General features: G+C 38.7%; 1 protein-coding gene across 3 annotated transcripts in view; it reads left to right on the top strand.

Annotated features, from left to right (window-relative positions):
* The window catches only part of LOC148429128 (protein unc-13 homolog B-like), a 73868-nt gene that overhangs the window by 28569 nt on the left and 32314 nt on the right, over positions 1-12985 (top strand). For 2 of the 3 annotated variants that reach the window (XM_088414102.1, XM_088414094.1), the window contains exons 9-10: positions 1113-1367; positions 1468-1555. In XM_088414102.1, the coding sequence (XP_088270228.1) occupies positions 1113-1367; positions 1468-1555 (343 nt within the window). The remainder of the gene's footprint in view (positions 1-1112; positions 1368-1467; positions 1556-12985) is intronic. The other variant, XM_088414085.1, reaches the window with a different exon arrangement.

The raw sequence follows: 12985 nt of genomic DNA, 5'->3' as shown, positions 1-12985 counted from the left end.
GTAATTCGGCCTACGTTCACCTCCCTGAACGACGCTCTCAGTCGCGGCCAATTTCTTATATGAATCAATGCGGGCGCGATAGATTCATGACTGCGTGGCAGTGCAGACGGGAATAAAAGGAGGGGCGGGAGAGGCTGTTTGGAATGCGGCCAAGACAAAGTAAATCACCGCCACTTTCCTCGTTAGCTGTCGGCATCACGGAGCAGCCTCGCAGACGTCTGCTGGGTTTCACCTCTAAAGCTTCACTCTCAACAATTAAATATTGTCAGCAAGCATACAGTAGGCTGCATTGAGGATTTTTTTGGTTGAAAATCCAGCCCCTGAAATGATTATTATATCAAAACATAATTTGGGAGGTATGTCTATCATAAGTAGACCCACAATAAACCACGCCTGAAAAGGTAGTCGGACATTTTGGGTTCAGTTGGATATGTTAGTTTGAATTAGGACGTTTTTAGGCCTACTACTGAAAGATTTTTGGGGAGAAAAATTCAACTTCCAAAGACAGTTTGCCTCAGTAGAATGAGATTTAGAAGGCCTGTCTCTTAAGACCTACGCAAAAAAAAAAATTGAAATGGCCAATGCCAACAAGATATTGGAAGTCTACTATATTTCTAACTAGCCTTTATATTGGCCAATTTTGAAATCTAAAGAGTCCTTTGAAACGTTTGATTAACATTCAGACCCTGAAGCTTTATGAAGCCAATCACGAGCAGACCCACGAAAAGTCTTCCCAACTTGTTTTGAAATTGCTTCTTTAGAGTAAATTTTGTCAATTCTAGTGATTCTTCAAAGAAGTTATTTTATTTTTTGAGGGAAAATTCAGCCCCTTAAGTCAATTTCACTGAGCAACCTAAAATTTGGCAGGCACGCAAAAAATCTCTGGAAATGTGCACAAAAAAGACACGAAAACTCTGTCATTTTGGAATAAAACAATGCCCTCCCCCCAAAAAATTAAAAACACCCTCCCTTCCAACCCACAGTAGTTTCCCACCCTCGCAACCCACCTCTGTGCATTTGGTATTTTTTTTTTGTTATCTTTAATACTAAACAATAATTTGCAGTATTTCATTGCGCATGATACTAAAAACAGGATTTCGGCTCTTCAACAGCCCGCCTCCAAGCAATCGCTTGGACTGTTCGGGCAACCTGAGCCGGAGCAGCTCCCAGCTCAGCTTCGAACCTGAGTCGGGACGTCCACTGGGGGGATGCCTCCACCCCCCTGCCCAGGATAGCCAAGCGCACATGTGGGACCAGGAAAAGGTTGAAAATCCCACTCCAGAGACCACTGAGTTGAGGGACACCTCCATTCTGACATCCAAACCCATCTGGGACTGCGGTGATAACAAGACCAGAACTGACATCAGGTATGTCAGCTGACCTATGGATGCAAAATGATATTGCAATATTGGCAAAATTGTACAATGCCGGTCCAGCCACAAAATAATTGATTTTTCATCCGGTTAGGACGTCGCTGGACGACACTCCTCTGTGTTCTCCTTCGAAGATTCGTTGGCTCAAAGCATACTACAAAGTCAGGGCCAATCTCCTCCTGGTAGGGCGATTCACACTGTTCTTTATTTTCCCCCACCACCCAGTTTCGCTTTCATCCCGAATGCACTGTGGCTTGGTTGACTTTCTGCTTCCGGTTTTGCACGTTTACTTTCAGGTTTAATCTTGGTTTTGTTTTGCAAGTCGATGGAACGATTCAGACATGAAAGCAATGTTGATTGATCTCCTGCAAATTGGTGGATCATTCCAGGCTTTAATTGTTATTAGATAGTTGCCAACTTTTTGTTTATTTTTGCTGTTTGTGTTAGGATATGTATTGCCACGTTTTAATGCTTATTGATGTACTTCAAATGTTGGGATCATTCCAGACTTTAATGCTGATTGTTATGCAAGTTGGGCATGTGATTCTTTGATTTAATACTGATAGCTGTGTTGCAAATCTTTAATTCTGATTGTTGTTCTGAAATTGTAAGGATAGCTCCAGGTTTCAATACTGATTGTTATGATGCAAATGTGCTGAAAGCTCCAGACTTTAATGCTGACTTTTGAAATGAAATAATACATATGCATACTTTAATTTTGATCGCTGTACTGCAAGTGTGCGGGAATCCCAGGCTTTAATACTTCTTTTTTTTTCTTTTTTTGATGATTGTTATGTTGCGACTGTCGATAGTTCCAGACTTTAATAATAATTATGGTCGTCGGACTATGCTTTAATGCTTGTTGTTCTAACAGTGTTTGGAGAGCACCAGGCTTTAATGTTCATTGTCATTCTGCAAGTGTTCAATTGCTTTCTGACTTTAATGCTGATTGTTGTGCTGCAAGTGTGTGGATAGTTCCAAACTTTAATGTTAATTGTAGTACCGCAAGTGTGTAAATAGCTTCCAGACTTAAATGCTGATTGTTGCACCAGTCCCAGGCTTTGATTCTGATTCTTATCCTGAAAGTTCATGTACAGCTTCAAGCTTTAAAGCTGATTGTTATGCAGCAAGTGCGTCGATCATTATCACCTTTAATGCTAAATGTTGTGCTACAAGTTTGGGGTAGCTCCCAACGCTAATACTAATTGTTGTTCTGAAAGTATAAGTATAGCTCTAGGCTTTAATTCTTTGTTATTCTCCAAGTGTGCAGATAGTTTCAGACATAGATGATTATTGTTCTGAAAGTGTATGGATAGCTCTAAGTTTTAATTGGGATTGTTGAACTGCCAATGGGCGAGAAGTTCCCGACTGTAATGCTTATTATCCAGCTGAAAGTATAAGGTAGCTCGACTGCTTTAATGGTGATTGATATGTTGCGAGTGTCCATAGTTCCAGACTTTAATGATAATTATGGTAGCTGTACTTTGCTTTAATGCTTGTTGTTGTTCTAACAGTGTTTGGAGCGCACCAGGCTTTAATGCTCATTATCGTTCTGCAAGTGTTCAGTTATTCAGACTTTAATGCTGATTGTTGAGCTATAACTGTAGGACAGGTCTGGTCCTTCAAGGCGGTCAAAATACTACAAGCGTGGGTTACAGATTTTAACATTGCGAGTTTAAGGCTTTAATGTAGATTGCTGGACCACAAATGATGGGATTGGTCATAGGCTTTAATGCTTCTGCAGCCTTGCTTTCATAGTGTTTGTTGTGCTGCAACTGTGTGGATCTTACTTTCATCCTCTAATTATGATTGCAGTGCTGTAAAGTGTATGCTGTTCCCTGTCATTTTCCTGTCATGTTTCATTGTTTATTGTGTATTAACATCAGAATGAAACAAGTGGTTTTCCCCCGCAGCATCAAAAATAGCTTTATTTTTCTTTCTCCATGGTCAGTGTCAGCATGGCAACCATGTGACATTTCTGTCGTCCCACCGCTGTCTCTTTATTTATCATGCACACAGACAGCATCTATACTATTTTTCTACTCACCTCACTTTCGTGGTTGCTGTCTCGTGTGCTGATGTGTCAGCTTTCATTTAATGAGTTTATTTCTATTGTGCAAGATGGCAGCTCTCGTGACCAGAAGAGTGACTAGTAATAAGAAGAGTAACATGTTGAAGGTCAAAACATCATCTTGTGATGCCAACAACAACATCTAATCTAACCATCGAGGTACAAATGAATGCATGCAATTAATGCCACTATAAAAAAATGAATCCCCTTGTTATTACCTCTGCCAAGGAGTTTTCAGTCATGTTTTTTTTGTTGTTGTTTTTTTATGCTTTTGAATTATCAGGATGACACAAAATTACTTTACAGAATAACTTTGAGAGAGGAGGAAGGTGGGAGGAGGAGGGTGGGTGGAGGGGTCCAAGGAAGAAGCCATTACATTTTGGTGGGGATCCAAGATTTTTTTTTTTTTTCACTTTTGTTAACTTTTTTTTTTCCTCTTGGCAGACGTTCGCATTGGATGGCAAAGTGGTCTTGTTCTAAATAAGTTATTCGGATGGATGGATGGATGGATGGATGATGGATGGATGGATGGATGGACGGATGTGGTGTTTTTTCTTAAACACTTTCCAAGTAATGATGGCAAGCCAGTAAGTGTAGGAAATCCTCCGCTCCCCCAAATTTAGTAGTGAGAGAGAGTGAGTGAATGAGTGGGAGACTGAGAGAGAGAGAGCCAGATAGTGGGATAGGGAGAGATAGAGTTGGAGAAATGGGGTGGTGGTTTAGGGAAGGAAAACGATAAAGAGAGAGAGGAAAGGGAACAAGGTATGAGAGAAGGAAGGAGGCTGGACAGAAATGGGTGGAGGAGAGAAGGAAGATGAGAAGGAGGGACAAAGTGAGAGAGCGGGTAGGAGGGGGGAGAGAGAGAGAGAGAGAGGGAGTGAGATTAGTGCAAGCACTGAGCGGCTCCAGCAGTGAGAAGAAGCAAGAGAAGGAAGAAGGACAATGAGGATGATGATGATGATGATGAAGAGGGCACTTGCCGTGATCTTGATTGGACATACAAACTGCTTGAAATGGCTTTGATTGACCACCCGGTGAAAACATGCCGGAAAATCCACTTTGGAGGATTTGTCCGGCAACTGGCGCGCCGCTCTTCAGGGCTCGGGTAAGTGCATGGCGACTATTTCTTCATTAAGGAGAGGAGACATTTGAAGAATGAATCCAAGTTCCGGATCCTCCACCTCATTCACATCTTCCAACCCGACCCGTTGAACCTCCATCTTCAAGTGACAAGTGCTTTCTATTTTTAACCAATCACGGTGCACTTTCACCCTCCTGCAAATATGTCACTTGCCAGGAGAGCGAGACTGCCTGTTGGGGTCTCGGACACGTCTCATGACTAACACCAGACAGACCGGCAGTTTGATTCTCAATAGTCAGGAAGACAAGCAAAAAAAAAAAGTCCTGACAATAATTTCAATAGATATTATTGATAATTCGCTTTACCACAGAGCAAACAAGAAGTCGATTGAGGGGTGGGTTTTTATGCCTTTTCTAAAGCTTTGAACAAATGGCAACCAATCAGAAAGGATAGCAATCGGAAGTAATGCAAAGAACTTGTACTTGAAATTCCAGGAGCTTTCCATCCTCCCTTCTCTTTGAACTAAATGGAGCGAAATGGTTCCAATCTAATATATGTACTCACAAACGTTCCCGGACTGCTTAGAAAAAAAAAAAAAAAAGTATTACAACTCCACACATAGCAGGAGCTCTTTTTTAACACCTGATAAACTACCCTGTAACTAAATTTTGACTATGACAACAGTTTTAATTAGTTTCTAGACCGATAAAAACATTTTAGGCTGATTTTCATATCTGGCAGAGTGAAATTAATAGGTAGATAATTTTGAATAAAAAAAAAAAGCAATCAAATAACTTGTATTTCGGATTATTTATTGCTTGCACATTTTTAAGGGGAGATGTTAGCATGTAATTTTCTCTAATATAATGTGTTAATATGTAGAAAAAAGTCAGGAAAATTTACGAAAATTTGTCTCATTTTTATGGGTAAAAAGATTATTTAATGGTTTGAGTTCTTATGGTCCAAAGGCACAATGATCCTCCAGAGGTTCCTAGTTCCATTTAAAGCTCCTGACACCTTAAATTATTTGTACTTATAAGAGTAAAAGTCCTGCACCTAAAAGGTTACGATCAGATATGAAAAGAACCGTAGGGTACTGAACCACTTGGGCCCTGATGAACTACCCTGACACTAAATTACTTCCAAACACATTCCACAAAAGTTCCTAGTTCCACCTTTTAGTTCTAAAACTTTTAGTTAAAAAAAATACATACATACCCGTCTCAAAGTGCTCAAAAGTTCTATGCATTTAGCAGTCTTTTTTTTTGCCCTAATTAATTTCTGTGTAACTTTGTTTAGCTAATGATTTTTGCAGTCCAACCCAACAAGAGTCATCAAAAAGTTCTGACTTCCTGATAATGTTCTTTCAACTTTGAGTTGGGAAACGTACAACGTGAAACCCTGCCTGAAGGTCTCCAGGAGCTCTTAAGAGTACCAGCTCCGTAGCATTGTCTTTCAGTAACTATTTTGGAACTAAGTATACAATATTTGTAGTCCGATTCCAAACATACATTCGTCATCCAAAATTTCTCTATTCAATTTCAAGTTCCTGAACATCCTGATACTTGGAACCTTTTGGTTTTTGGTTTCAATCATGTACAGTAGAACTCCTCTACAACAAAATCTTGTTGGCAGCCAGAAATTTTTCACAACAGGGGACTTTTCACAATAGCAAATCTATGTCTCGGATGTAAACATAAAAAAACATGTTGTGCAATCTACAATCTGACTGAAGTTAAACAAAACTGTCCGACATTGAAAAAAAGAAAAATACATTTTCATGCTTACGTCATAATGTTTTTCACGTTACTTCATCTTTCACATTTATTACTTTGGTCCCGTCTTCAAGTGTTTAGTCAGTTCAAGCTTGACACGTCCGTGAGCTCCGCGCAGCTACACACGTCAAAATACATTATTTCGGCAACCGCGCCCCTCCATGCGGAGTTCATGCAGGTCAGATTTTTCGGACCACTACCTTTTGGAATTTCTTTACAAATGGAAAACATGGTGGACGAAGGGAAAACATAGCTTATGGAAGTTCGCCGGTACAAACACCTTTATGATTGGTCTGAAAAGGACTAGCGTGACCTAAATACCGTAAACAACTCCTGGCGGGCACCACACTGTGGAAAGGTGAGGAGTCTGTCAAAAAAAATGCTTGGAAGAATTTTGATCGTCTGAATCTACTAGATTGTCTACCTCTGTTATAGAGTAGTGTTTGGATGCTGTAGACTCCATTTACGGCCACCTATAAAGGGAGAATATAATCTAATATAATATAATCTAGACTGCGGGGGAAAGCCGCACCGAGTGTAAAGTCCTGCAAAATTTGTGCTGCAAGCTTGTTTTTGCTGTAGTGAATTTCAATGCAAAGCAAAAGCATAAAAAAACAAACATTTTGTATTGTAAGGGGAAGTAAGAAAGAGGGAAAAGATTATTTTTGTTTCATTGTAGAGGAGTTTTACTGTATCTGCTGAACCGACCCAAAAGGTGACCCTATCAAAAGTACTAGCGCCCCTAATGGATCCGCTGTTGAATTGCTGTGCACCAGTTGACATTTGCATCTTACGAGTATCACTTGCAAAGCTAAACTTAACTCACAGGATTTTTCAATGTCGCACGCGGTTGTTACCTGACCTTGCAAGTAACATAGTTTTTTTTCTACTAGTAAAATTGTTTGTTGAGCTCAAGCTAAAGCTGTTAGCACCGGGAAGCTAACAGTTTGTCATTCACTTGAGTGGCACAGAGGGGGAAGAGAGGGCTGATTGGATTACACTTTCCAGAATGCACTCTCGACGGACATGCCTTGAATACGTGTGTGTGTTTGTGTGTGTATGTCGGTGTGTAAGGAGTGGCGATGCTAAATCAATTAGCTTGCGCGGGACAACCAGGCTAATGAAGGCGGCAGACATGACTCAGTCCCATAAGTGTGTGTTAGGTGTGTTGTGTTGTTTTTGTTGTCGTTGTGGGTGGGTGTGTACAGTACTTTCCTGTCTTTCTATCCTCGGCCGACATGATGGGATTGATTTGAAAACTCTATAATTTCCACTTTTGTGTCTTTGTCTTTGTGTGGTAGGTGCAGTATGGACAGATTTAGGTGGTCATCATTGTTTTTGGGTTCTTTTCTTTCTATCTTTGCGCATTGCAATACGACTATTTTTTTAAACTCCATTTTGTATGTGCAAGTTTTTGTCTTTCTGTCTTTGTCAGACCCAAACGTGAAAGTTTTGGCTGCTTCACATTTTCTTGTTGTGTTGTTCTGTGTTTTGTCTCTTTTTGGTACTATATCTACCAATATGGGTGTCAAACATACGGCAGAACCGGCTCGTGAAGGGGCTTAATCCGGCCCACATTATTGTCATGTAAAGTATAAAAAAAAGACTAATTTTCTAAATAAATGAAAAAATGGACATTTTTATGATTAATAGTAATGGTAATGTTTTATGATTAATTGTGACATTGTGCTTGTACTATTTTGGACAGTATTAAAAAAGAATAACAAATGTTGTACAGAATCGATAACTAGACTATAAAGCGTTGACGTTCAATAAGATTATTATCTTCAAAAATTGTATACCTAAACCGTTATCCTTTTTTACAATAACAAAAGAAAAAAGCAATATAAACCAACTTTCAACAACTGTCAATTATTTTTTTACAGTGTTTGTACGGGTTACAGCTTAGTCTAAAACAGAACAAAATAACCAAGTGAATCAAAGTGCCTGAAACTAAAGAAAAAAAAAGAACATTTTTATTTTATTGCAATAGTCTTGACATGACAAAAACAAAGCCTTTTCCCTGGGGTCATCTGCGCCCGCCCAGGGGGGCCTGCCCCGCTATTTTACAAACACTGGTCTAAACCTAACTTTATGGCCCACTAAAAAGTATTACCTCCCAATCAAGGGTCTTCTTTTGGTCACTGGAACTAATTCCTTTTCTCCATTCACACCATAACTCTTCAGGTACTCTTCTAGGTACTTATGGAACATGTTTTGTAGTCTGATTTGGTCAAAATTTTCCATCACAATTCGCTTTTCCCATTAGCTTGATGTGGTTTTATTTTGCCCAGTCAGCCTCTATTCATAAACGTTCGCTAAACCTTTAATATTTTTTTTTTTCTGGTAATCTCGGACACGCAGTCCCTCCAAAATGTTATGTGGTTGTCAATGAAGGGTGTTTTTGTCTCTGGTGAAGGTGAGCAGAGGACGTTTTTATATTGATGTCTGTCTTGTTTCATACGCGCTCTTTTCTTTATTGCCTCCAATAGAAAAAATCTGATTGATGGCGAGCGGATGCGCTGCCTTAAAACTCTCCCATTGATTGTCTCTGCGTGAAACGGTCACAAGAGCTCGACTGCCGTTTAGCGACGATCAATATCGTCTTAGGAAGGAGGAAATCTTGGGAAACGGAAGATTGGCGTGTCAGTTGCGATGCGTTTCAGCGTCAAAATGTTGGTGTTTTTTCCCCCCTCCTGTAGCAATTTGTGTACATTAAGAAACAGAAATGTGACGAGAGCATGACAGCGTAAAAGCCTGGTAATGCACCACGATGTCAAAACAGCCATTTCGTTGTCATAATTCGTCACTCAAACCTACAATTTAAATTTCATTTTACTGATTGATGTATGTAAATACAATTGAACTGCATGCTACACACTTGTACTATAGTAGATTGAAAACACGTTTAAGCTATTGTGCAATGTAAAATTATGCACAATTTAAATATTTCATTCAGTTAATTTTTTGAAGACATTTTTAATACTAAAATACATTCCGGTATTTTACTTGATTTATATACTGTATATTTTTTTATTGTTTGTAACTGGATTTTGTTCTGCCTCCCATTTATTAGCGGTGTAGTACCAATGTTGACCTCTAGAAGGTGGCAGTCTTTTCTATTTGATACTGTGAATTGACAAAGAAGAATGAAAGCAGCAAGTATCGCAAGACAGCCTAGTTTTTGTGGAATATTACCGAATGTGAAGTGGGGCTGACAAGAGTCCTCAAGTAATTTGACGCCCTCATTAAAAAAAAAAAAAAAAACACTCAAGGCATTTTTATTGCTCCTGATACCTGCTTTTTAGTATTCACATCAGAAAATGTATAAATGTATAAACACATATGTATAAATATATCAAGCCAATCCCAGGGACAAATGTTAATGTTCTGCATGACAGTAAGACGCGCCAAAAATGTAGCCAGCTTCAAAATAAACCTAGTTTACCAAATAATATCGGAACACGAACGCCTCAGTGTGCTTTTATTTTGAATTTTTTCCCTGCAGTGTATGGTAGCTTGACTAGTCTTTCTGCTGCAACTGTTGCTCCCGCCCAGATTAAAAAGACAAAACAAAACACAATGTTGTTTTGGAATCATGTTCACTCGCCGATTCAGACTGCTAACAATTGCCTTAATTAAGGCACCTGTTGCCAGCTGTGGCGCTGGCTCCACTATAGCTGCGTCCAGCGTAAGCTAACAATTAGCTAGCAGTGCTCGAGTGCTTCATTTAATATGTTGTTGACGGCATGTTCCTTATGAGCGCATTTTAAGAAAGCATAGACCAAAATTTGTGGGGAGGAAAGTTTGTAGAGAAAAAATTAGTGTCCTGCTCAGCACAATTTAAGATGAAGGAAAAAGAAATGTTGATCATCAAAAATTAATTAAAGTTGGCTACTCATAATTAAGTGAAAATGTGTTGTTTGGTCTCTTGTGTTTATACTTGTTTTTCCACATAGCAAAAAAACATTTTATTTTTTTCCAAATGTTCAATATTTGGTAGGATTTTTTTCCAGGACATCTGAATATGTCCTGAATAAATGAATAATGAATAAATGAATAAACATACTCGATAGAGGCAGCCCTAATGTGAAGTTTTCATCCATCCATTTGACTTTTTATAAGAAAAAAAAGCCGTTGGTTCATCTCATACTGTACATCTTTGGCCATGATTATTAATATGTATATTGTGAGATTTGTTTGGAAAATAACAGAATTCATTTTATGCTGCTTATTATCCAATTATATGCATGTTTATATTGTCTGAGGAATTCAGATTTACTACTGTTATGACTAACAAATCTTTAGAAAATGAATCTGCGAAAATGAAATGTAAATTTCAAGAGAAAAAAATTAGATAATTTATAGAGTGAATGGTGAAATTTGTGTAAAAAAAATCTGGAAACTATTTTATACTTTTATATAACTATTATATATTTGTAAACAATTATTTTCTCATCAAAAGACATTCATTTCCCAGTCTATTTTCTTTTCACCAAAAGAAAACATCTGAGTATAAGCTTGCTTACTCTGCTTTTCTGGTCACTGATGTTTGACGGTTGTTTACTGAAGCGCAGAAGATGCTTGAAATAACTTTTTTGCAAGAAAAAAGAGATACTCCTCTTTCTTAGTGGTTAGAACACAATTTTCTTGCAGAAATGCTCAAACAGGAAAATCCGCCCTGAAAACGACCGGCATTGAATGACTTCAACTTATTTCCAACACGCCAGTCGGCGCACAATCTCTCTCCTGCGTTCACCTTGGAAAAAATGTCATCATATAGCCTAGCTTCAACGCTCATATAATCGACTGGAACAGAAGCCAAAATGTGCATATAAATGTATAGACACACCAAAGTTAAGAGCGATTCCCAGAGAGACCAAATGCCTTCGGTGCCAGCAAATTGAAATATTCCCAAATGTGGAACATCAAAGGAGCGTCAAGTGTAGAGATGAAAATGTACTTTAACAGGAATCAAACTTAGCCTGAAGCTAACGCCAGTCAGCACATTATTGCACTTATGGACATGCTTAACGATGTCAAAGTGCTTTGGCGTGAAAAGAGCTTCCCAGGCTGATGAACCTTTTAACCAGGAAATGTGTGGGTGTTGGAACACCCCCTAGGTAAAGTCTTTGAAGTTTTGAAATGAAATTAGGGTTATTTCATCATGAAAACATTGGTTGTTTCTTATCAGATTGTAAGCATCTGGTTTAACTTCCTTCTTGAAGGGGGGCATGAAGGATTTGGCGCGTGATGAACAACAGTTGCTGTGATTTACAGTCACCCTTTTTTTTGACAGCAAAGGACTTTGGAGCGCACTTCCAGGATGCTGACATCCAGTCAATGTGTCAGTCAATGAATATAATTAAGAGTATTGTGTGAGGGCTATAAGTCAACAGTCACATAAAAAGACATGAAATATTCCCAATATTTCCTCCTTGGGGCTCATTGCGACATGCAGGAGCTTTCAGAAATCCTTAATTAGATCAAATCCAGATATTGTACATGGTAACCATTTCATTAAAGCAGTGGTTCTCAACCATTTTGCAGTTATGTACGCCCAGTGAAAGTACCCCTTAACCAGTGCAAAGCATTTTAGGGAAAAAGACTTAAAACATGCCCTCAGTGTCTGATTTATTAAACTTTAGACCCTTTCAAACTTCATTTGTATTGGTCCACAAAAAATAAAAAAAATCAACCAAAACCGTCTTCTTTTGGATCCTATTAGAAATCTGTTAAAAAAATGCTCTATGTATGTGTATATATATATATATATATATATATATATATATATATATATATATATATATATATATATATATATACATATATATATATATATTGCTATATGTTCGGTATTACACAGTTTTGCATAAACATGTCAGGAGAATACCTTGTCATTTGTTCCATGCATCTGTGTTTATATTCTCTAAAAGTTATCCTTATTTTTGCAAAAAAAAAAAAAAATCAAAAAAGACTTGCGTTACACTTTCATTATTGCACAAAATGTTCATCAGGAACATCATTCCTCAAATGTCTCAATTTTCCTATTGTATTTTGATATACGGAAATATTTACTAAATTAAATAATATGAATATGGATATGAATATTTTTACTAACTATATAAATGTTATTTGTTTATATATTTATTTTTTAGCCAATTTGCAGCCTGCTGACTTGGGATAAAAAAACCTACCTCCTGTGGGTATAATTTGCAGAAATATGGTTGTCGCCCTTTGACGATAATGTGGGGGACACCGTAAGGAAAATGTTCTCCAGAAATCGCTCCGGTGGGCCTCATGGAGCCAGTGTTCCCCCTAAGGGAGGAACCAAGAGCAAGAAGCGAGCTCCTAACCCAAAGGTTGCACTGGTCATCCGTGGGAAAATCCACCGGCTGTTACAAGGGTCCGTGGACCACCAATTGCCCGATCCTCAGCATTATGATGTGGACGAAGCTGATCAGGAAAAATGTGCAAAGGACCACAGACAGCTGTATCACAAAGCGGCATCCAAGGATGAATCCTGCTCCTCAGCCGTTGTGTCAAACGGCAAAGAACACGCACCCCCACCAGCCCAACCGTGTGTCGGTGAAGTTGAGCTCACTCGAGAAGGGTGTTTACGCATCCCCTGCACCCTGCAGCGCAAAAGCGGAAAATCCCCCGCCAATCGGAAGCGAATCTCCTT

This window comes from Hippichthys cyanospilos, chromosome 1 (genome assembly GCF_059441005.1).
Source record: "Hippichthys cyanospilos isolate Australia breed blue-spotted pipefish chromosome 1, RoL_Hcya_1.0, whole genome shotgun sequence".
Taxonomy (NCBI): Eukaryota; Metazoa; Chordata; class Actinopteri; order Syngnathiformes; family Syngnathidae; genus Hippichthys; species Hippichthys cyanospilos.
Note: the sequence above shows the minus strand (reverse complement) of the source record. Positions and strands in the feature narration are given on the sequence as shown.